The sequence below is a fragment of the Balaenoptera acutorostrata genome, chromosome 14 (genome assembly GCF_949987535.1).
Source record: "Balaenoptera acutorostrata chromosome 14, mBalAcu1.1, whole genome shotgun sequence".
NCBI lineage: Eukaryota > Metazoa > Chordata > Mammalia > Artiodactyla > Balaenopteridae > Balaenoptera > Balaenoptera acutorostrata.
Genome location: NC_080077.1, coordinates 48,820,792 through 48,843,568, shown reverse-complemented (window position 1 = coordinate 48,843,568; position 22,777 = coordinate 48,820,792). Strand labels below are relative to the sequence as shown.

The window sequence follows — 22,777 nt, the reverse complement described above, 5'->3', positions numbered from 1 at the left end:
GAATACAAACTGGAAAAGAAGAGGTAAAACTGTCACTGTTTGCAGATGACATGATAGTATACATAGAGAATCCTAAAAATGCCACCAGAAAACTACTAGAGCTAATCAATGAATTTGGTAAAGTTGCAGGATACAAAATTAATGCACAGAAATCTCTTGCATCCCTCTACACTAATGATGAAAACTCTGAAAGATAAATTAAGGAAACAGTCCCATTTACCATTGCAACAAAAAGTATAAACTACCTAGGAATGAACCTACCTAAGGAGACAAAAGACCTGTATGCAGAAAACTATAAGACACTGATGAAAGAAATTAAAGATGATACCAACAGATGGAGAGATATACCATGTACTTGGATTGGAAGAATCAATATTGTGAAAATGACTATACTACCCAAAGCAATCTACAGATTCAATGCAATCCCTGTCAAATTACCAATGGCATTTTTTACGGAACTAGAACAAATCATCTTAAAATTTGTATGGAGACACAAAAGACCCCGAATAGCCAAAGCAGTTTTGAGGGAAAGAAACGGAGCTGGAGGAATCAGATTCCCTGACTTCAGACTATACTACAAAGCTACAGTAATCAAGACAACATGGTACTGGCACAGAAACAGAAACATAGATCAATGGAACAAGATAGAAAGCCCAGAGATAAACCCATGCATCTATGGTCAACTAATCTATGACAAAGTAGGCAAGGATATACAATGGAGAAAAGACAGTCTCTTCAATAAGTGGTGCTGGGAAAACTGGACAGCTACATGTAAAAGAATGAAATTAGAACACTCCCAAACACCATACACAAAAATAAACTCAAAATGGATTCGAGACCTAAATGTAAGACCGGACACTATTAAACTCTTAGAGGAAAACATAGGAAGAACACTCTTTGACATAAATCACAGCAAGATCTTTTTTGATCCACCTCCTACAGTAATGGAAATAAAAACAAAAATAAACAAATGGGACCTAATGAAACTTCAAAGCTTTTGCACAGCAGAGGAAACCATAAACAAGACAAAAAGACAACCCTCAGAATGGGAGAAAATATTTGCAAATGCATCAACGGACAAAGGATTAATCTCCAAAATATATAAACAGCTCATGCAGCTCAATATTAAAGAAACAAACAGCCCAATCCAAAAATGGGCAGAAGACCTAAATAGACATTTCTCCAAAGAAGACATACAGTGGCCAAGAAGCACATGAAAAGCTGCTCAACATCACTAATTATTAGAGAAATGCAAATCAAAACTACAATGAGGTATCACCTCACACCAGTTAGAATGGGCATCATTAGAAAATCTACCAACAACAAATGCTGGAGAGGGTGTGGAGAAAAGGGAACCCTCTTGCACCGTGGGTGGGAATGTAAACTGATGCAGCCACTATGGAGAACAGTATGGAGGTTCCTTAAAAAACTAAAAATAGAATTACCATATGACCCAGCAATCCCACTACTGGGCATATACCCAGAGAAAACCACAGTTCAAAAAGACACATGCACCCCAGTGTTCACTGCAGCACTATTTACAATAGCCAGGTCATGGAAGCAACCTAAATGCCCATCGACAGACGAATGGATAAAGAAGTTGTGGTACATATATACAGTGGAATATTACTCAGCCATAAAAAGGAACGAAACTGAGTCATTTGTTGAGACGTGGATGGATCTAGAGACTGTCATACAGAGTGAAGTAAGTCAGAAAGAGAAAAAGAAATATCGTATATTAACGCATGTATGTGGAACCTAGAAAAACGGTACAGATGAGCCGGTTTGCAGGGCAGAAGTTGAGACACAGATGTAGAGAACAAACGTATGGACACCAAGGGGGGAAAGCCGTGGGGGGGTGGGGATCGTGGTGTGCTGAAGTGGGCGATTGGGATTGATATGTATACACTGATGTGTATAAAATTGATGACAAATAAGAACCTGCTGTATAAAAAAAAATTAAATTAAATTAAAAAAAAGAGTACTATCGTGATGGTTTGGTTCACTGCATTTATCAGAAAATTTCTACTTTAAAAAATGTGACTTTTATTGATTTTGAATGTCAGCTTTATTAAACATACAACTTACGAGTAAAGAGTGAGTAGGATGTATCTAGATTTACATTTTCTACAAAACTTTCTCTGATTATCTATGCTGACCAAAATGGCAGCCACTAGCCACATGTGGTGCTATTGAGCACATGAAATGTGGCTAATGTGACTGAGGAATTAAATTTTAATTTTATTTCATTTTAAGTAATTTAAATTTAAATTTAAGTAGCCATGTGTGGCTAGTGGCAACTGTACAATGAAAGGAACTGAAAAATTCAGTCACCTGATCTTATTTTTACAATGCCAGCTAACTTGATAGACTGAATTGGAGTTGATTATTCTTCTGTGACACTGAGCTCCTATTCTAACCTGCTATAAATACTAACCTGAACAAGTCGTGTGTGTCCTTACCTTTATTATGTCATCAAGTTCTGAAAGGGTCAGCCGAGGCATAGTTAGTGAGTCGGAAGACATCCTCAGAGACGTGTTCACCCCTACCATCTGTTCCCTCACTCTGTCATGCTGTTTCTGCACGAGGAAGAGCAAGGGAGAGAGGAAGAAAAGGTCGCTTTAGATAAAGAAGGCATCAGGGAGAGTGCTGTCAGCTTGCTGCCACTGCACTCCGACAGATCCAGGTTCCTATCCCAGACCCACCAATGAATTGCTGTGTCACTCTGGGTAATTCGACCCGGCCCAGGCTCAGCTTTCTCATTTATAAAATGGAGATAATGAAAGTAAGCACCTCAGGAGCTTCAAAGAACTTAGTTATAATTATTACTTACAGTGCCACCACATCAAAGAGAGTTCACACTCCAGAGAGGGCCCTTGCCTCTTTCTCCATAAATGTGAAATGGGGCTAGGGATACAGGATTGAACAGGCTCTGTATTTGCAGTAATTGAAAACTGAATTAATTCCAAAAAGCATTTATCATGTGCTAACTTTGGGCCAGGCACAAATAGCTCATTTGGACAGGAATAAAGTATAGACAAAAGAATCTAAATGTCCTTTTAAAAATTTAAAATGGCCCTATTATCAAAGCATAAAACTGTGATCTCGCTTCCTCCTACTCTGAGCTCTTTATGTTAGATGCTCAGATGTTCTGAGGAGGGAAATTGCCCAAGTGTGGTTATATTTTTTTTCTTCTTTTTTTTCAGTTTTTTTAATTGAAGTATAGTTGATTTACAATGTTGTACCAATCTCTGCTGTACAGAAAAGTGACTCAGTTATACACATGTATACACCCTTTTTTTAATATTCTTTTCCATTATGGTTTATCACAGGATATTGAATATAGTTCCCTGTGCTATACATTAGGACCTTGTTGTTTATCCATTCTAAATGTAATAGTTTGCATCTACCAACCCCAAACTCCCAGTCCATCCCTCTCCCTCCCCCACTCCCCCTTGGCAACCACAAGTCTGTTCTCCATGTCTGTGTCTGTTTCTGTTTTGTAGATAGGTTCATTTGTGCCATATTTTAGATTCCACATATAAGTGATATCATGTGGTATTTGTCTTTCTCTTTCTGACTTACTTCACTTAGTATGATAATCTCTAAGTCCATCCATGTTGCTGCAAATAGCATTATTCCGTTCTTTTTCATGGCTGAGTAGTATTCCATTGTATATATGTATCACATCTTCTTTATCCATTCATCTGTCGATGGACATTTAGGTTGTTTCTATGTTTTGGCTATTGTGAATAGTGCTGCTATGAACATAGGGGTGCATGTACCTTTTTGAATTATAGTTTTGTCTGGGTATATTCCCAGAAGTGGGATTGCTGGATCATACAGTAATTCTATTTTTAGTTTTCTGAAGAACCTCCATACTGTTTTCCATAGTGGCTGTAACAACTTACTTTCCCACCAACAGTGTAGGAGGGTTCCCTTTTCTGCACACCCTCTCCAGCATTTGTTATTTGTAGACTTTTTCTCTTTTTAATTTTTTTCTTTTTATTAATTTATTTTTGGCTGCATTGGGTCTTTGTTGCTGCACGCAGGCTTTCTCTAGTTGCAGCGAGCAGGGATACTCTTCGTTGTGGTGCGCGGGCTTCTCGTTGCTGTGGTTTCCCTTGTTGCGGAGCCCGGGCTCTAGGCACGTGGGCTCTGTAGTTGCTCTAGGGTGTGCGGGCTTGTTGTGGCGCTTGGGATCTAGAGTGCAGGCTCAGTAGTTGTGGCACACGGGCTTAGTTGCTCTGCGGCATGTGGGATCTTCCTGGACCAGGGATCAAACCTGTGTCCCCTGCATTGGCAGGCGGATTCTTAACCACTGCATCACCAGGGAAGTCCCTTTTTTTAAAAATAAATTTATTTATTTATTTATGGCTGTGTTGGGTCTTCGTTTCTGTGTGAGGGCTTTCTCCAGTTGCTGCGAGTGGGGCCACTCTTCATCGCAGTACGCGGGCCTCTCACTGTCGCGGCCTCTCTTTTTGCGGAGCACAGGCTCCAGACGCGCAGGCTCAGTAGTTGTGGCTCACGGGCTTAGTTGCTCTGCAGCATGTGGGATCCTCCCAGACCAGGGCTCGAACCCATGTCCCCTGCATTAGCAGGCAGATTCCCAACCGCTGTGCCACCAGGGAAGCCCCGGGAAGTCCCTTTTATTTGTAGACTTTTTAATGATGGCCATTCTGACCGGTGTGAGGTGGTATCTCATTGTAGTTTTGATTTGCATTTCTCTAATAATTAGTAATGTTGAGCATTTTTTCATGTGCCTACTTGCCATCTGTCTGTCTTCTTTGGAGAGATGTCTATTAAGGTCTTCTGCCCATTTTTCAATTGGGTTGTTCCAAGTGTGGATATATTTTTTTGATGAATGCTTTAACTTATACTTTCACTTTGGGGTTCTAGAGTCAGGGATCTTATGATTTTGACGAAATATTGTAGAGCTTCAGAGACTGAAAGCAACACAGAATGAAACTTTAACATGGAAAAAGTAAAAGACCCGTTTTATAATCTGAGTAAAAAATGAGCTAGTTACTTTAGAAATGGTAATTTAAATTAGAGTTGAAATTTTTGTTATGGTATAATCTAGGATATCACACAAATAATTATAAAAGCCTATACTTGAATGACATACTTTAAAATTTTCTAAGTTCATCTTAATGTCTTTTCTCACTCCCTGGACTCTTTTCCGATTTAGTGGAAAAGAAGAATGAAACCCATCTTCTCCAAATACCTTGCTACAGGGAAAGACATAGGTCTAGGGACAGAAAAGTATCTCATTTGAACATCCTCTTAAAGCAAGAACATTAAAAAAAATCAATTTCCCCTCAAAATCCATCAAGCTTAATACAGTGTGACTATCTGGGGTTAATTGTTCTTGTCTTCACAAGGAGAGGTAGTTAATACAGCTCTACACAAAAGCAATATTTTAAAGTATGTACGGAAGGGAGGTCAAAAAGATTGGTATTATCTAGCTGTCTCAGAGCAGTTTTCCTGTTATAGAGTTTGAGATATGACCCCTTCCAGAAGCGCTTCTATCTGAGTTGCCTTAATGGAACACAGCTAACACCCTGAAGTAACAACCAAACTTCAAAGCCATGTGTGAACAGCACTGCCTGATAAGCTCATTGGCAGTAGTTGGAAAATGATATGCTTCAAGTTAAAGGGTTTCTGTCATTTACCAGATATAGCATTAGACAGAAATGAATAAAATTAGCTTTGAAACAAAGATATTCCCACAGAAAGATGGACAATTTGAACAAAAGAAAGTTTAGAAACTAATAATTAGTGAAAACGACAATAATTCGCACTATTTAGCATGCTTCAGTATCCATTTCACGTATCCAAAAAATAAAACAAAGTTTCCTGACACTTAAAAAGAGATAGAAACAGTCTTGGGAAGGTGGAGCTTTGGAGTTTATGAGAATCCCTAAACAGACAGAATCTCATTTCTTTTTTCTTTTTCTTAAATTTTAAAATTTTATTTATTTTTTTATACAGCAGGTTCTTACTAGTCATCAATTTTATACACATCAGTGTATACATGTCAATCCCAATCACCCAATTCAACACACCACCACCCCCACCCCCCTGCAGCTTTCTGCCCTGCAAACCGGTTCATCCATACCATTTTTCTAGGTTCCATATATATGCATTAATATACGATGTTTTTCTCTTTCTGACTTACTTCACTCTGTATGATAGTCTCTAGATCCATCCACGTCTCAACAAATGACCCAATTTCGTTCCTTTTTATGGCTGAGTAATATTCCATTGTATATATGTACCACAACTTCTTTATCCATTCGTCTGTCGATGGGCATTTAGGTTGCTTCCATGACCTGGCTATTGTAAAGAGTGCTGCAATGAACACTGGGGTGCATGTGTCTTTTTGAATTGTGGTTTTCTCGGGGTATATGCCCAGTAGTGGGATTGCTGGGTCATATGGTAATTCTATTTTTAGTTTTTTAAGGAACCTCCATACTGTTCTCCATAGTGGCTGTATCAGTTTACATTCCCACCCACGGTGCAAGAGGGTTCCCTTTTCTCCACACCCTCTCCAGCATTTGTTGTTTGTAGATTTTCTGATGATGCCCATTCTAACTGGTGTGAGGTGATACCTCATTGTAGTTTTGATTTGCATTTCTCTAATAATTAGTGATGTTGAGCAGCTTTTCATGTGCTTCTTGGCCATCTGTATGTCTTCTTTGGAGAAATGTCTATTTAGGTCTTCTGCCCATTTTTGGATTGGGCTGTTTGTTTCTTTAATATTGAGCTGAATGAGCTGTTTATATATTTTGGAGATTAATCCTTTGTCCGTTGATTCGTTTGCAAATATTTTCTCCCATTCTGAGGGTTGTCTTTTCGTCTTGTTTATGGTTTCCTCTGCTGTGCAAAAGCTTTGAAGTTTCATTAGGTCCCATTTGTTTATTTTTGTTTTTATTTCCATTACTGTAGGAGGTGGATCAAAAAAGATCTTGCTGTGACTTATGTCAAAGGGCGTTCTTCCTATGTTTTCCTCTAAGAGTTTTATAGTGTCCGGTCTTACATTTAGGTCTCGAATCCATTTTGAGTTTATTTTTGTGTATGGTGTTCGAGAGTGTTCTAATTTCATTCTTTTACATGTAGCTGTCCAGTTTTCCCAGCACCACTTATTGAAGAGACTGTCTTTTCTCCATTGTGTATCTTTGCCTCCTTTGTCATAGATTAGTTGATCATAGGTGCGTGGATTTATCTCTGGGCTTTCTATCTTGTTCCATTGATATATATTTCTGTTTTTGTGCCAGTACCATATTGTCTTGATTACTGTAGCTTTGTAGTATAGTCTGAAGTCAGGGAGTCTGATTCCTCCAGCTCTGTTTTTTTCCCTCAAGACTGCTTTGGCTATTCAGGGTCTTTTGTGTCTCCATACAAATTTTAAGATGATTTGTTCTAGTTCCGTAAAAAATGCCATTGGTAATTTGACAGGGATTGCATTGAATCTGTAGATTGCTTTGGGTAGTATAGTCATTTTCACAATGTTGATTCTTCCAATCCAAGAACATGGTATATCTCTCCATCTGTTGGTATCATCTTTAATTTCTTTCATCAGTGTCTTATAGTTTTCTGCATACAGGTCTTTTGTCTCCTTAGGTAGGTTTATTCCTAGGTATTTTATTCTTTTTGTTGCAATGGTAAATGGGAGTATTTCCTTAATTTCTCTTTCAGATTTTTCATTGTTAGTGTGGAGGAATGCAAGAGATTAATTCACTTTTATTTAGGAAATTTTACAATGACTTACTAAGAGATAGTGATGACTGAAAATCAGGGCAGAGAACCTAATTTAAGTTGGGTTTGCTGACAATAAACAGAACTAAAGTAATGAGTTTGCTCACAGTTGCTTCCTATTTTTGACATTGCTTTTTCACTCTAACCTTTACAGATATGTCCAAAGAGGCAGGTGTCTTCCTATCAGAAGATGACCATTCTTGGTGATGAGTGTGTGCATCACTTGGCGCAGAAGTGTGAGCATCACCAGTTCTAAGTCTGGCTGTATGGGCATGCACAAATCCTGGCCCCGTAGGGTGACTGCCTTGCAAGCTCTGGCCAAGCCTGGGAATTTTCCTCACCTCTTTGTAATTGTATGACCTTGGCTTGAATTAGACTCCCTATCTCTGCAGCTGCTGATCAGCCAGGCTGTGAGATCTGCTTATCAGGCCCTTCCAAAAATTATACATATCTTTACAGGAACATGGTTCCGGGTTGCTTTGGGATTTTTACTGCTCTCAATATAAAAAAAGTTAGGCACAGGAATCATGCCTTGTTTACTCAGTTGCAAGAGCAATACATCCAACACAGGTGGACACAAGCACCAGGAACAACTGCATTCTTATCAATGCACAAGCTCAACAACTACAACGGTTTCAACTTGATTTTAGGTGTACACACTTATATTAGCAAATTATTGTGGCAAAAAATGTACAGATAATTTTAAAAATAAAGATTTAAATGTACCAATATTTTAAAAAAGTGTTTACCAACTGTCCCTTCTTGGGATAACTTCATGTTGTGTATGCCCGAAATGCATTTAGAGTGTCCACTGTACCTTGTGATCCCGCTGCCTGGCTGCTGTGGCTCTGTTCATGTCTTCGGCATCCCTGATATGGTCAAGGGCCAGGTCAAGTGACTCCTGGAGGTCTGACAACTTAGCATTATAGTCGTCCAGCTGCTCCAGGACCACAGGAAACAGAGAGTGAGTATCGTTGTACTGCCGCTGCCAACTCTCAGCCTGGCTCAGCACTGGGAAGAAAGGTACATAGAAACTCAGTCTGGGCTTCTCCCTTCTCCTCCCATCCCATCCCGCACTTAGAAAGATACAAATTCATCAGGTTATGTCTTCTTTAGCAAAAGCGATTGAAGCTGTTGTTCACAAAAACAGTCCCATCTTTGATATCTGAAGTTTTAAATACTATTTTGTAGGGTTTGGGAGCCCCTGGACCACCATCAGCTAAAATGGGAGTTGATTAGTTTTCCCATGAAGGTTATGCTTTAAGTAGAAATGATGTCATTAAACTAGGTTTATTATTACCGAGATTATTAATAATTTGACCATACAAAGGAAACTTGGATATACTACAGTCTTACTATTAGAGACAACCCCAGTTGTTCTGTCTGTTACTGGCAAATGATGTTCACAACCATTCATTTTCTGTATTCTCTCCAGGCAGCTGTTTTTACTTAGCTCCTTTAGGTAAAACCTAAATCATTATCTTGGAAAGAAGATTAAATGGCAATGATATATTCTTAAACTTTGCATATATCTTAATTCTCTGATCAAAGTTACACGCATTGACTATGTGCCTTAATTCTATTTTTTCTCCAGGGACTATCAGTCTGTCTTATTGAGGTTTTCTATTTACTTTCATCACCATGAGCAGAAGATACGAAGTTCATGGCTGAGTAGAGAAAGTGGTTGAAAATGCATTCACTAGGCGGAAGGCAGCTAAGTGGGAGATGTACTTGGTTCCATTTCCCCAGAACAGTCTTGTTAAATCCCAAAATAGCCAAGGAGCGTGAAAGCATCTGGCTGTGACATCAGAGCTCCAGCCTTCCTGACTGCTGGCCTCATCCTGACTCAGAAATGGGCCTGAGATTCTTCTTTATTTCTTACTGTTTCTAAGACCTTATAAGTTTGCTATCACAATAGGCCTTTATGTCAACAATGTTCCTCTTCTAGAATATTCACAGTAAGTTTTAACAGAAGTTGATAGTGACAATTGTAGAAAAATGATCTAACGTAGGCGTTCCTAACCCTTTCTGTATCATGGGCCCCTTTACAATCTGGTGAAGCCTTCAGATCCCTTCTTATGTGTTTTAAAATGCACAAGATAAAATACATAGAATTAAAAAGACCAGTATATTAAAAAAAATGGTAATATAATAATATATGTGCTTCTTTATTAATGCATTAACTAACAAGATTTAGAGGTGAGACCAATAACTGCTAAAACTTTGAATTACTGATGAATTTAATGTTGTGAGATAACAGTACCAACTAAAATATGATACGCAAACCTGGGGCTTCTTTTGTTGATTGTGTAGATTAAAATGGACACAAATTCTTTGTAACTCTTCCCATCAAAAGCGGAGTCTTTTTCCTCACCCTTGAATCTGGACGGTCTTGACCAACAGAATGAAGATGACATTGCTGAGTTCCAAGGCCAGGCCTCAAGAGACCTTGCCCTTTCCATTCTTGCCCTCCTGGAAGGCTTCTGCCATATGAACAAGCCTCAGCTAGCTTCCTTGAGGATAAAACCCCACATGGAGGGAGAGGCCCAGCCATTCCAACTAAGACCCCAGACATGTGAGTGAGCTCGACCATGTCACATGGAGCAGAGGTGAGCTATCTAGGTTGAGTCCAGCCCAAATTACCAACCTATGAAATCACAAGCAAATAAATGGTTATTGTTTTAAATGAATATGTTTGGGGTGGATTGTGAGATACTAATTTATAACTGATACAGTGACCAAGTCATAGATTAACAAATACTGCTGTGGTTTGTTACCTACATTAATCATTAAAGGAAATGTTCAATTTCCATTGAAGGCTCAAAGTCATTAAAAAGTCATTCATGGACATCAGAACATGAATGTTGCTGGGCTTGTAGCTTTACTGTCTTCTCAATGAGACTAATTGTAGTTCTGGTAATTGGTTCCCCTTAGATTCCCTTCCCTTGTTTTTCACCAACTGCTAAGTTCCTATTTCTTCTCAGGAGTAAAATTTTGTAGATTCCTTGTGGAATCTCAGCTGTTTCTCAAAAGCTCAAGGTTGGGCCTGGATCTAAAAATCATGGTCATATAGTCAAGTTGTCCTGAATGACTCCCTGAGGCCATGTATAAACTCTAAATAACTGAATATTGGGAATTGCTTGCTTTGACCAAATGTTGCCCTGTGACTGGGTGTCCTCTCCTGGACCCACAAAGGAAGCAGATACGTGCTGGGCTCTAGGAGTCGAATATACCTACATTCATAGGCTTCGTCTGCCTCCTCATCCACAAGTTCCCGTTGGGTGAGGAACGGTTGACGGCGTCGGATCTCCTCAAGCATCTTCTGGGCCAACACCAGTTTCTCAGAGATTTCCTCAGGGCTAAGTTCCTGATCTTTCCCATAATACAGCATCTTGTTGTTGATCTCTGAAAGGAAGGACATGGTGAGAGAAGACAGTAGGGAGAGATGACTGGGCATTTGACAGTGATGTCACTGAAAACATGGACAGTGAAGACAAAGGGAAGGGCTGATCCTAAAATGGAAAGAGAGACTCAGCAAAGACAGCATGCTGATGTTCATGCTGTGAATGTGTTGGCAGCAGAGTTCATCGTATATTCCAGGGAGAGGTTAAACCCGAGGAAATCACTCTTCTTTGCTTTTCATTTGGTGTCTTCAGAACAGGAATGGAATTAATACAAAGCCTGCCCTGATTTCAGCTGAATCTGGTTTCTATTCTGATTCAAAACCGTTAATATTTAAGACACACAAATCTGGGGTCTTTGACCAACCTTTTATATAAAATACATAATATGGAGAAAATGTTCTGAGGTATCTCCTGTCACATGCAGTAGGCAATGGAGATATTAATTGCAATTTAGCCAAGGATTTTACCCAAGCTCTAAGCCAAAATGAGTGTATATTGACAGTTGTTTAAACAAGTCTTTCAGATTGTCGTACAGACTAGATACGATATAGAGGTTTGCTATAGTAGGATGTGAGTTTTTGCTCATTAATATATACATTTTTTTTGCAATTGCTATTTGCCTTCTGTGGTATGACTGCTTGTCAAGATTGTGCCGTTTTGACTTTGGGTCGTTCTCACCCCACACCCCACATCTGTAAGTAGGACGGAGAATTTCAGAACCGCAGGGACTGCTGAGGCTCAGAGGCATTAGATAAGTTGTCTGAATACTGGCGGAGCTGAGCAGGCCTCTGGCTCCCTCTTCCTACTACCTATGATCAGATGATAGTTATGTAATTGCCACCTTGTCCTACGGCCGCTCTAGGAGAGGAAGCATTTTATCTTCCTGGCATAAATGAAATTGTCTGTCTTTGGTTTACTATGATCTATGTGGTTGGCCAGACAAGATGGGTAAACAACACTGGTCTCACATAAATCATACCAGGATAAGGGCTTGTATTTTATATGGATAATAGCTTGAAGGTCACCAGTAGTTATTTTAGAGGTGGTTTGGAGATGGTTGGGAATAAGGAATGACACACTATTGGTGTTGTGAAGCATCCCTGAATTCTGAAGAGAGGGAGATAAATGGGAGAAGAGGTTTTCAGTGTTGTAAATATTACTGAGAAAGTTTTAGGGAAACCAAGATATGTTTAAAAAAAAAAAAAAGAAACTTACGAAGGGATTAAATATTCACTTTTCAAGTAAAGTCTAAAATATTAACTCCTGAAATAAACTAAACATAGATACTTTTCCTCAGATCTAGCACTTGCAATGCTGAATTTCTTGGCATTTTGATGCAGATATTATTTTTACAATATGGCTTATTTTATTTTAGTCACATCTGGTCTAGATTAGAAAAAGGAAATACAGAGAATAATATTTTTGCCTTTGGTCTTTGAGACTGTTCATATATTATTTTAAAAAAGGTAAAAAGTGATGAAAATTATTGTTTCCTCTTTACATTTCTTTTGTATTTCTTCCTTCTTTCCTATGCCCTAAGGGTCAAATAAGAGGACTTAGATTCTTTCCAAATGAAATAACTTAGAATCAAAATTTGAGCTACAACAGGAAAGGTGACATTTTTTTCTCAATGGCTTAATAAGATGCTGGCTTTATTTGCTGCCTAGAGGGACATTTATTTCTTAATTAGATGAGATCAGCTAATCTAGGTTTAATCTTACTTTTTGAATAAATCAACAGTAACTCTAAAATACTATAGGAAAAGAATATTTTATTGGTAGATGCAAAAGCACGAGATAGTGAGGATGGGAGCAGGGGATGTTTGAAATGCATACCATTTGTTTCTATTATGTATTATGGGCACCAAAGGAAATATAGCAAAAGATTAATCTTGGCTCCATACATCCCTTTTCCTGGAATATGTTCTCTATACCTCAGTATAAAGATATGAATCTTCCACTGTGGGTCCCTTTATGGTCATTGTGCCCTTGAGATGCACCTGGAGTTGTCATCCAGCTCTTAATATATAGGATAATAAAAACTATGGAAACACACAAATACTGTATCTTAGCAGACTGTAACCCAAGGAAATTCTCTTTATCTTAGAACAAACACAATCACCTGTTTTCTGTCAGTAAATTGAAGGTTGGCTTTCAGTGTGCTATTAAGATAGTCTTCAAAATGCAGCCTGCACTTGTGAGAAGTTAGAACACAAATAAGTAAACCCTCAAGAAGAAAGGTAAAGTCTGCCACAATTTTATGCGTTAGGGCAAAGAAATCTTCCACACCCCCTCTTGGCTTTTCTTCTGGATTGGGGACCAGAGCATGCGGCCTGCCTGGTCCTTGGGAAAGCATTATAGAGACAGTTTAGGACAATTTGGATTAGTGGACAGTTTACTGCCACTCTAATGGCAGTGTTTTCACTGCAAATAATTGAGAAAAATGTGACTCCTACTCAACTCTTGCATTTTACAGACAACACAGTATGTAATTCCCTCTACCAGAAAGGTATTTTGGCATTCCATTTCTGTGAAATGCCTGGAAAGGGAATGATTTTCTACATTTATTTTTTATTTTTTTGGCCTCGCCGCGCCGAGTCCTAACCACTGGACTGCCAGGGAATTCCCTCTACCCTGTGCATTTACTATTGAAAATAGACAGATAGTAAGCAGAGATGAGTGCTCAGAAGTCCCAGGTAAACAAACTTGAAAGAAGATCTTACACGAGTCTAAACCTATAACACTCTAACAACAGGTCCTGGCACACAATAAACACTAACAGTAGCCACTATTTTTATTGTTGTTAATAACATGAAAGATTCCTTGGCATGAAGCTAAACCAGAAGAGAATATATTTACCTTGGATTTTATCCCTCACATCGTGGGCTTGCTCTGCAAGCTGAGTTGCGTGGTTAATGGTATCCATGCTTTCCTTCTGAGCCAACTGGCTCTTTCTTGTGGCTTGACTTTCCTATAAATAATCCACATAAATACCAGATTAAATTTGCAAGAAGGAAAGGTTGTGTATGTGCATGTGGGGGTGGGTGGGCATAATGTATGCCATAAACATAAATTTCCCTGACATGTGAAAGTTCTAGAATATAGAACATGGTCTCAGAAATCATGCATGAAGACGGATGTGATGACCCGCTTTGGAATTATAGATGCTATTCCTAAGCCATCAATCACAGTTCAACCCAAACCAACCATCTTATATATGTAATTTACCCTTTGAATTTTTATTGTATCTCAAGATGCCAGACTAGGGAATTACCCACGTCTGCTGATCAGTTTGACATTGTGCTGACTGAAATGCTTAAAGGTTCAAAGGGAAACTTGCTGAGAAAGCAGGCAGATCTCAAAATGCTCCATGCATTCAGTGGCTTCTGGGTGGTCCAGCCACTGCTGCAACTGAATTACCACAGAGATTTAAAGGATTATGCTCACTGTGCTAAATGCTGCCTTCCAAATTCCCATCAACATTGATGGCACTTGTGCACAAATAACTACTCAAGCAGCTTTGGCTCAGAGTGAATGAAGTTCTTCCCTGAGAAGCCGTTTTCATTCTTTTGACTCTGTTTCACAGAGCTCCCACGTAGGATTTGTCAAAATGAAATCCCAGCTCAAATGTGGCTCCTGAAGAAAGGATGTGTGGGTGTGCATGTGTATGTGTGTATTTCTCTCTGTGTGTATAAGGTCAGAAGCTGATCTAAAAAATGGTTCAAGGCCAGGACACAGGCCTATATGCACAGCATGGGGACGTGTACTTCCTTTTGGCATCAGAAAGACTGACTCATGGGTTATATTTGAGATGAGGGGGAGTTCTTCAGTCTGGCATTTGGTGAAGTGCCCACTTGCCTCGTCCAGTGTCTTTTTGGCTCAGCCCTGTGACAAAGGGCTGCAGTACCTGACTGGACTGCAGGGTAATCTGCTACACAGAGTTCTGGCTGGTAGACCTCCCCCAGGACAGGAGAGTGGCTGTTTCAAATTTCTCTCCTTTCACCCACTGTTCCAGCCGGAGGATTAGGCCATGATTTTACCTGGAATGTTTTTACACTTCCCAAGCATAACCCAAGCAAGTGGCTCTTCATCAAGGACGAGAATGCAGACATGGTATCATAGCAGACACATGCCCCAGGAGCTTTTCATCGGGCATTTTATCCGAAATCTCCTCCATACAAAGCTCCCTGTGCAGCAAGACTGCAGCCATCAGCCCCTTCCCTAAAGCATGGGCTCTCTGAATGGACATTGCAATCTTGAGTCACGATGTTCTTTCCCTCAATTCCAGTCTCCCTCTTATCCTGTTCTAATGCTTTCCAGAGACACAAAAATCTGTGGCCACTTTAAAATTAGATGATACAGAAAATAAGATGAATCTATTCTTGGCTCCCCGCCTTTAAAAAATAGGGACACAGACATATAAAACATTAAAAAAATTTTAACAAGTTGATTTTTGGTCCAGTTTAAATTGAGTTATACTTAAAAAACACAACATGCATATTTTTGACTTTGGCTTCATCCTTCAAGGAAAAAGATTTATTGTTATTACTGTGTTCATTTAATTGATTTCTTGATATGGAAACTTTGAATTATTGAAGTAATGAAAGACAGCTGGCGGATGTCATAGCTCTAAGACAACCTCTTCTGACAAACACCAGAGGGCGCTTAGATATATGTATTTAATAAAAGACAGCGGCAAAGAGGAACATGTTACTTTAAATTGCAAAATTACTGGATATAATATATAGTGACGCCTTATTTGAAAGTTCTACTTTTTTCTTTAACTTTGATTATGGAAGGAAAATAATGATATGGGCACATGGTAAAACAGGTGTACCCTGCTTTAAGAAAAACTGAAATTAAAAAATTAGCTTACAACTATAAGCCGGTTGATGTTTAGCATTACAAATGGATTAATCATTTACTCACCTCAACAGTGAATTTTCCTTGTACATATTTGATGTAAAAAGTGGCAAGAATTTTATTTATTATACAGTGCATAAAGTATAGTGTGCCTAGAATACTATTAAATTGATGATGATAATATCTAGGATGGCCATATACTTTATTGTTTAAACTGGGACACTTTTGAGAGGGAAAGGGGAACTTTTAATAATCACTCTGGGAGACAAGCATAAACAGGGGCCTTCTGGACAAAATGGTAGTAGGAATATTGGCGTGCCATTTCAGAATCTGTACAGTGATATCTAATTTGGGTTTAAATATCTCCTAAACATTGACTTCCAAATACCTTTCCAGCCTTGATCTCTTCTCTTGAGCTACAGACTCAAATCTCTGGCATCCACAGAGAGCTCACCCTTAAAAGGTCCAGAGAAATCCATTCTGAATTTTTAGTCTTGGCCATCTATTTCTCAAAGTCAGAGCTTACATCCTTGCAACTCTTCATATCCAATTGGTCACTGAATCATTTTTATTCCACTTGTCATTCTGGCCTCTCTTCCTGGTCCCCACCACCACAGTCTCACTTTACTGCTCACTGCAAATTCTTTTCCAATGAAGACAAGGCAGCAATTGACCACTCTTGTTTGGACTACTGCGGCAGTCTACTGACGGTGTCCCTGTCTTCAGAGTCTTAAACCTACCATCCCCACTTCAGAGGAATGTTTCTGAAGCTTCACACCTAATCAGCTCATTGTTGTAGGTAAATGCTCCAGTATCTTCCAAAGTCCACAGGATGAGCATGGTGGGCAAGGTTCTTCATGATTTGGCCTCTGAGAACTTCTTCAGCATTGTCTTCTGCTCCTTGCTTTAATATTCTGCAAGGCCAAGGCCAAAGTTCTTCAATCTTCTGGTCAATTGGAATTGAAACATATTTTGACTTTTTGTCCTGTCTTTTTATCAGGATTGGAGATCCGGCTTGGAGATCAGGCTCAGATGCTTTTGATGTGTGGAAGTGACCCACTTTCCTCCCAACCCTAAAGATCTTTGCACGTGTTGATATATGGGGAGCTTTTGCTGTGGCTCCCCATAGGGAAGGAGCAGGGAAGAGATGGAGGAGATGGAGAAGTGGAGGGAATGGTGCAGCACCCTCCTGGGCCAGCCCTTGGAGACTGGGCTCTACAGTGTACCTTTTGGATCCAGATGGCAAAGGGCAGCACTGAGATTGAGAGAGGGCCACCATCTTCACTTCTGCTTGTAGCCTAGTCCCACTCTGACTTTGAGCATGGTGGCTTTGGGAATATGGGAGAGTGGAATCTTGACACAGGCTTTGGTACTTTCATTACAGACATGACCAGCAGTGGCACAAGTGAGACCTTTTTGAGCAGCAGCTATTTGGGAACACAAATGCATGGGCATCCTGTAGGGGTTTCCCAGAAGTAGCAGGTGGGAAAAGGCAGTAAGATTTATCAAAAGGGGGCTAGAGGACTTAGATATGGGGAAAAAATACAGTAACTTTAGGTTAATATAAATTGTGAGATTTGGATTACATGAGATTCATGTGACAGGTACTTTGCATACAGAGGCATAGCTGACCCTTGAACAACGCAGGGGTTGGGGGCACCAACACAGTTGAAAATCCACGTATAACTTTACAGTTGGCCCTCTGTATCTGAGGTTCTGTATCTGCGGACTCAACCAACTGTGGATCATGTAATACCGTAGTACGTATTTACTGAAAAAAACCCTGCATATAAGTGGACCCGTGCAGTTCAAACCTGTGTTGTTCAAGGATCAACCGTATTTTCAAGTTCAAGAGGCAACACTACTGTGATTTTTTTTATCACACTGTGGGAATCTACAGTGAAATCCTTCACTCTAGCTAAAGATAAATATTAGTTACTTTTTTGATAGAAGGCTTTCTAAGACAAAGCTTTTCTTAAATCCTTCTAAGAATCAATTATGGACTTTTCTAGACTAAGGGCTTGAAGGATGCTTGAGAAGTCATTAAGACCCTCTCTGGGTGTTTGTTTCAAAATGTTTCAGCAGGTTCCTTCACCATCAGGACTGTTTGTGTTGTCTCCAGGTTGCCAGAAGGATGTTATTTTCAATAAGAATCAATGGCAACAGCTGGGTGAATGCTCCAGTCGCTTTATCATCAACTTCTGGCTTTGGTGGTCTGTTCTCATTGTTCAGGAGCCTTTTCTACTGTGATGTCCCTTTCAAGTTTGCACTATTTCCTCCCCACGAAAGGCTGCATTTAACTTATATTGGAAGTAGGAAAACTGTACAACAAAAGAATCAGTAACTTCATGTCTGAGCTACGGGAGGAACTAATCTTGGTGAAAACATTTCCTCAAGAATTTGAGACACTTTCAGCAAGTTCTAGCCATGACACAAATAAAATTACGAGTTTTCACAAAGATTTCTTTCTTGGTATTTCCTTTGAAACTTAAGCGATCTCACTGCTCTTCAAACGCTCATGGTTGGATTAACATGCTCCATTGCATGGGAACGAGGGACACAATTTTTATATGCATTTAAAAGTAGTTGAATCTTCCAAGGATCCAATTAGAGTAATTCACATTTTTAGAAGCATAATCTCTTAGTTTAAGAGGTCCAAGGTCAAAAGAGATTATCAGAGTTATTTTAACCTTTATTTTTGTAGAAAATGAGAATTGTTTTTGAAAAGAACTTCAACAATTTATAACGTCAAACATCAGTATCTGAAAGCAGAAATTCCAGAGTACTCTGGGCAGAACTGGTGGAACATAATCAGGGAAAAAAATGTGTTAAACATTTTAACATGTTAAACATGGCGCCTTGTAGCTTAGTTGTATTTTTTTTATTAGTACAGAGGATGGATATTTTTCCATTAGGCTCTTGGGGAATGTGTTTAATAGTCTCTCACATTGACTTTGCTCATGTTTTAATGTTTTTCTTGTTAATTTGTGAGAGCTTTTACAAGTCATATTTCCCTCGACATTTTTCTTAGTCTTGTTGACTTTTTTCATTTATTTAGTTGTTTTACTAGGTATTTGAAATTTTATCTTGTCAAATCTATTATTTCTTTTTATTATAATTCTTCACACTATATTTAAATGTATTGTTATTTCCTTTCAAGGTTTAATAATTATCTAGTTCTGTTTTCTTGTAGATTTGAGATTTAAACTCAAGTCTTTAATCTGTCTGAAATTTATTTTAGTATATGGCATAAAATGAGGGTCCAAAGTGTTTTTTTTCCTGCCAAACTGCAAAATTGCTTTCTCAACACAATTTCTCTTCTTTCATTATTTAATGCATACTTTAGCAAACATTTAAATTTTATATTCTATATAATAAAGTTTATTTCTGGATGTTCTATTGCTCTTAGCCATAAAATGTTAAGGTGACAGCTGAACGACTATCCTAATTAAAACATATATCAACCATATTTACCAGCAGCAAATACAATGAAAGTTTCCCATAAACCTGTTTTTTCAAGGAAACCAATCAAAATGGGAAGACACAGTAGAGACCAAGTATATTAACTTTCTCCTCAGGTCTTGCCTTGATTTATTTTAAGGCACCTGGGTCACTGCATTTTTTCTGGGCTGTGTTAAGCCTCAGTCATTTGTGACTAGCCAGTCTCACACCAGCTAAATCCCGTCTCTGAAGTTAGCCCCAGAAACTGAACACATACCCTTCCAGCTAATTCCTCCACGTCAGACAGAAGGCTTTTCATTGTGTTTTCAGCATTGTTGATCTGTATCTTTCTTAGGATGTATTGGTTTTCTCTTTCTGACAATTTTGTCTGTGGAAAAAAAAACACGTATTTTTCCATAGTCAGTAGATATGCACACCAGCTTTGTAAAAATATGCAGAAAACTCTTTCAGTGTAAGAGGACTCAGAGCAGAGTGTGAGCCTTTATTCTCAAAATAGTGGGGTCCACAGGCTACTGCAGGCTGGTATGAAGTTTGAGGTCTGCACAAGGGGGTGGAGGGCTCTAGGGGCAGAAATTCTGCAAGCTCCACTTACCAGGCTGGAGATTCTGGCTTGGGCTGTGCTGGTTCTGGGGAAAGAGTATCTTTTCCAAATTTGCACAAAGGCACAATATAGACTGGCAGTGGCCTTGGGTGTCTGAGCCTTAAAACTTCAATTTCGCAGGTCTTGGAGGAAATGATAACCCACGTCAATCAGTGCAAATGGAGTTTAGAAATTCACTTTCCTCTTTTTGGTGTAAGGAGAACAATTCTTTTTATTTCAGACCATTTTCCCCTTTCTTTTGAGCAGTTTGGTCCAAATGTAGCTTTCCTTCGATTACTTTGGAGTAAGCCCTTCAATCTTGGCACTGACTTCCCATCAGCTATAATATTATTATATATGATATAATAATTATTTCTACCTTGAAGTTGTGCTGTTGGGGAAAGAGGATTCAAGTGGTATCAAAAGGACTGAGTCTGGGTAACTCCTCTGAGAATTAGTGCCTTCATGTGTCCAAACAGATGAGTCTGGTTAAGAACAATTCCTAAATTGGGAATAGAGTACTCACTAAGATTCCATCCAGACCATCCAGGTTCACAATTTTGTGATTTTTGTTTTGTTTTACACTTTGCACATTTGGGCAATTGCTGTGGATATCATTTGCACCTCCAAAAAGCAGAGTAGTGAGCACTTTCTATGTTAGGTACTGTTCTAACTGCTCTGCATATAACAACTCACTGAATTCTCTCAACAACCCATGAGATGGGTATAATAATTATCCTCAATTCCAGATGAGGTAACTGAAAAATAAAGAGGTTAAATAACTTACCCAAGGTCACATAGCTAGTAAGTGTCAGAGCTGGGATTTGAATCCAAGCATTCTCATGTCAAAGTTTATGCTCTTAACCATTATGCTAAACTGACTAACAAAGTAAAAAAGTATGCTGGTATTAATTCTATTATCCTTTCATCAAATCATTATTGTTTTAAAAAATATCTGTTGGTTGTGATTGAAGCCCATGATTTAAAGGGGGGAAAAACACCTCTTAAAGCTTAGACATACAAGCACTGTTATGGTTTTTGACTATTGCCTGTCTTTAACTTGCTTATTAAATGTTAACTACTAGATCTAGGAAGAGAAACAGAGCATGTGAGTGTGCTTGTGTATTTGAGTGTGTGTGTGAGATGAGAAAGAATGTGTGTCAGTGAGAAGGAAAGGTAAGGGCAGGAGAAAGAGGGAGGGAAGAAGGAGGAAAGAGAGAATGAGAGTGTGTGTGTTAGTTTTTAGAGAAACTTCTGAAAACACAGCAAACTGAAGCTAAGGTAATGGTATGTTTGCAATGTTGACTTGAATAAGCAATGTACAGCTCCACTGAAATAAGAGTGTTTCTCCTCCATCAATAGCTTTGTACATAGATACTAGTTTTTTAGTCATTTCATTTTCCATATTAACCTTTTTAACAGATGACAGCTCTTGGTTTAGGCTGGAGTTCATGACTGTAATCAACTTTTCATAATTTCCTAGGTCTAACAATCTGTAATATAACCACTGGACTCAGATACCAAAATGGATAGGATTACCAGGAGTGACCCTATGAAACCAGAATGAAAATACACAGAAGGTATACCATTCCTGCATACTTTGAGGAGGTAGATGGTGGAGTTGATTTCATTCACATGCCTATGAGCAGCGGCACCAGATGACACACTCAACAGACCGGATTTGCTTTCTTCAATGGAGAGCGCTGCTAACCGAAGGTCATCAGTCAGATCCCAGATGCACTTATCGCAGCCTGGAGGTAAAATGGGTATGTCATTTCTTCAAAATCAAAGGTCAGCTGGGAAGCATGCTGCTTTAAGTCGATTATTATATGCACTTCCTTGGTTAATACTACTTGTAATTTTGTTTCCTGAGGAGTTGTTCTGGGCCAGGAACTAGTCCTTACACTCAAAACAGAGTAGGGCCTAAGATGAGCCAAAGTGTACATCGGGCACTTAAAACATAACAAAAAAACAAACACATGCAACTGAAAAGTAGGTTAACGTGAACACTAAAGGCTGAACTGAGAAAGAAAGGAAGCCCAAAGGGCAAGGCATCTGTGAGATGCGTGGCAAAGGAGAACCCTCTCTCCACTTTTCTTCGGTGGTAGGAAAGCTGTCTGGGATGACTCTCTCCATGTCAGGCTTTGGGCTTCTGCTTGGTGCCGGCTAGTGAAGATGGAACGTGCCAGGCATTCCCCCTCTCCTAGCAGCTTTTCTTACTGCCTATTCAGGCTCTAGTGCCTTCACCTCACCCCAGGGATGTCTCAGCGCCTCCCCATGGCCCGACCTCCTGTTGGGATGAATGGTTCAGCAGAATCAGGTCTGCAGGACATCACTGTTTGCGAATATCACTCCCTGATAGCTGACGGACCTGCACACATGGTTAGGTAGGTGGCAGTTTCTCGCTGCTTCCTGCATTTCACGTTTGAGTTCCTCTGACCACTGTCATCACCCCCAGGACCCAGCGCCCTCCTGTGACACACTCACAAAGGACACCCTTTGAAACTTTTCTGTTCCCAATCTCTTTCCCCCAGACTGCACTCTCTTCTAGAGAACTGATAAATGGAGACTAAAGTGTTAATGGTTGTTAAGATGTTAATTTGTTATTTGAAGTTCAACGCAGACTTCCTCATAACACTCTCTCAAAGGAATGGCTCCCCAGCCAGTACATCAGGCTGGTGGAAAAGATGCGTAGGGCCAAGCAGGCA

General features: G+C 39.4%; 1 protein-coding gene across 4 annotated transcripts in view; it reads right to left on the bottom strand.

Moving 5' to 3' along the window:
• The window catches only part of LAMA4 (laminin subunit alpha 4), a 148,552-nt gene that overhangs the window by 57,926 nt on the left and 67,849 nt on the right, over window positions 1–22,777 (bottom strand). For 3 of the 4 annotated variants that reach the window (XM_007190723.2, XM_007190724.2, XM_007190726.3), the window contains 6 exons: window positions 21,669–21,820; window positions 19,746–19,856; window positions 14,024–14,135; window positions 10,999–11,166; window positions 8,579–8,772; window positions 2,463–2,579 (listed from right to left, as the gene is read on the bottom strand). In XM_007190723.2, the coding sequence (XP_007190785.2) occupies window positions 2,463–2,579; window positions 8,579–8,772; window positions 10,999–11,166; window positions 14,024–14,135; window positions 19,746–19,856; window positions 21,669–21,820 (854 nt within the window). Of the gene's footprint in view, window positions 1–2,462; window positions 2,580–8,578; window positions 8,773–10,998; window positions 11,167–14,023; window positions 14,136–19,745; window positions 19,857–21,668; window positions 21,827–22,777 lie in introns of all 4 variants that reach the window. The other variant, XM_057528166.1, reaches the window with a different exon arrangement.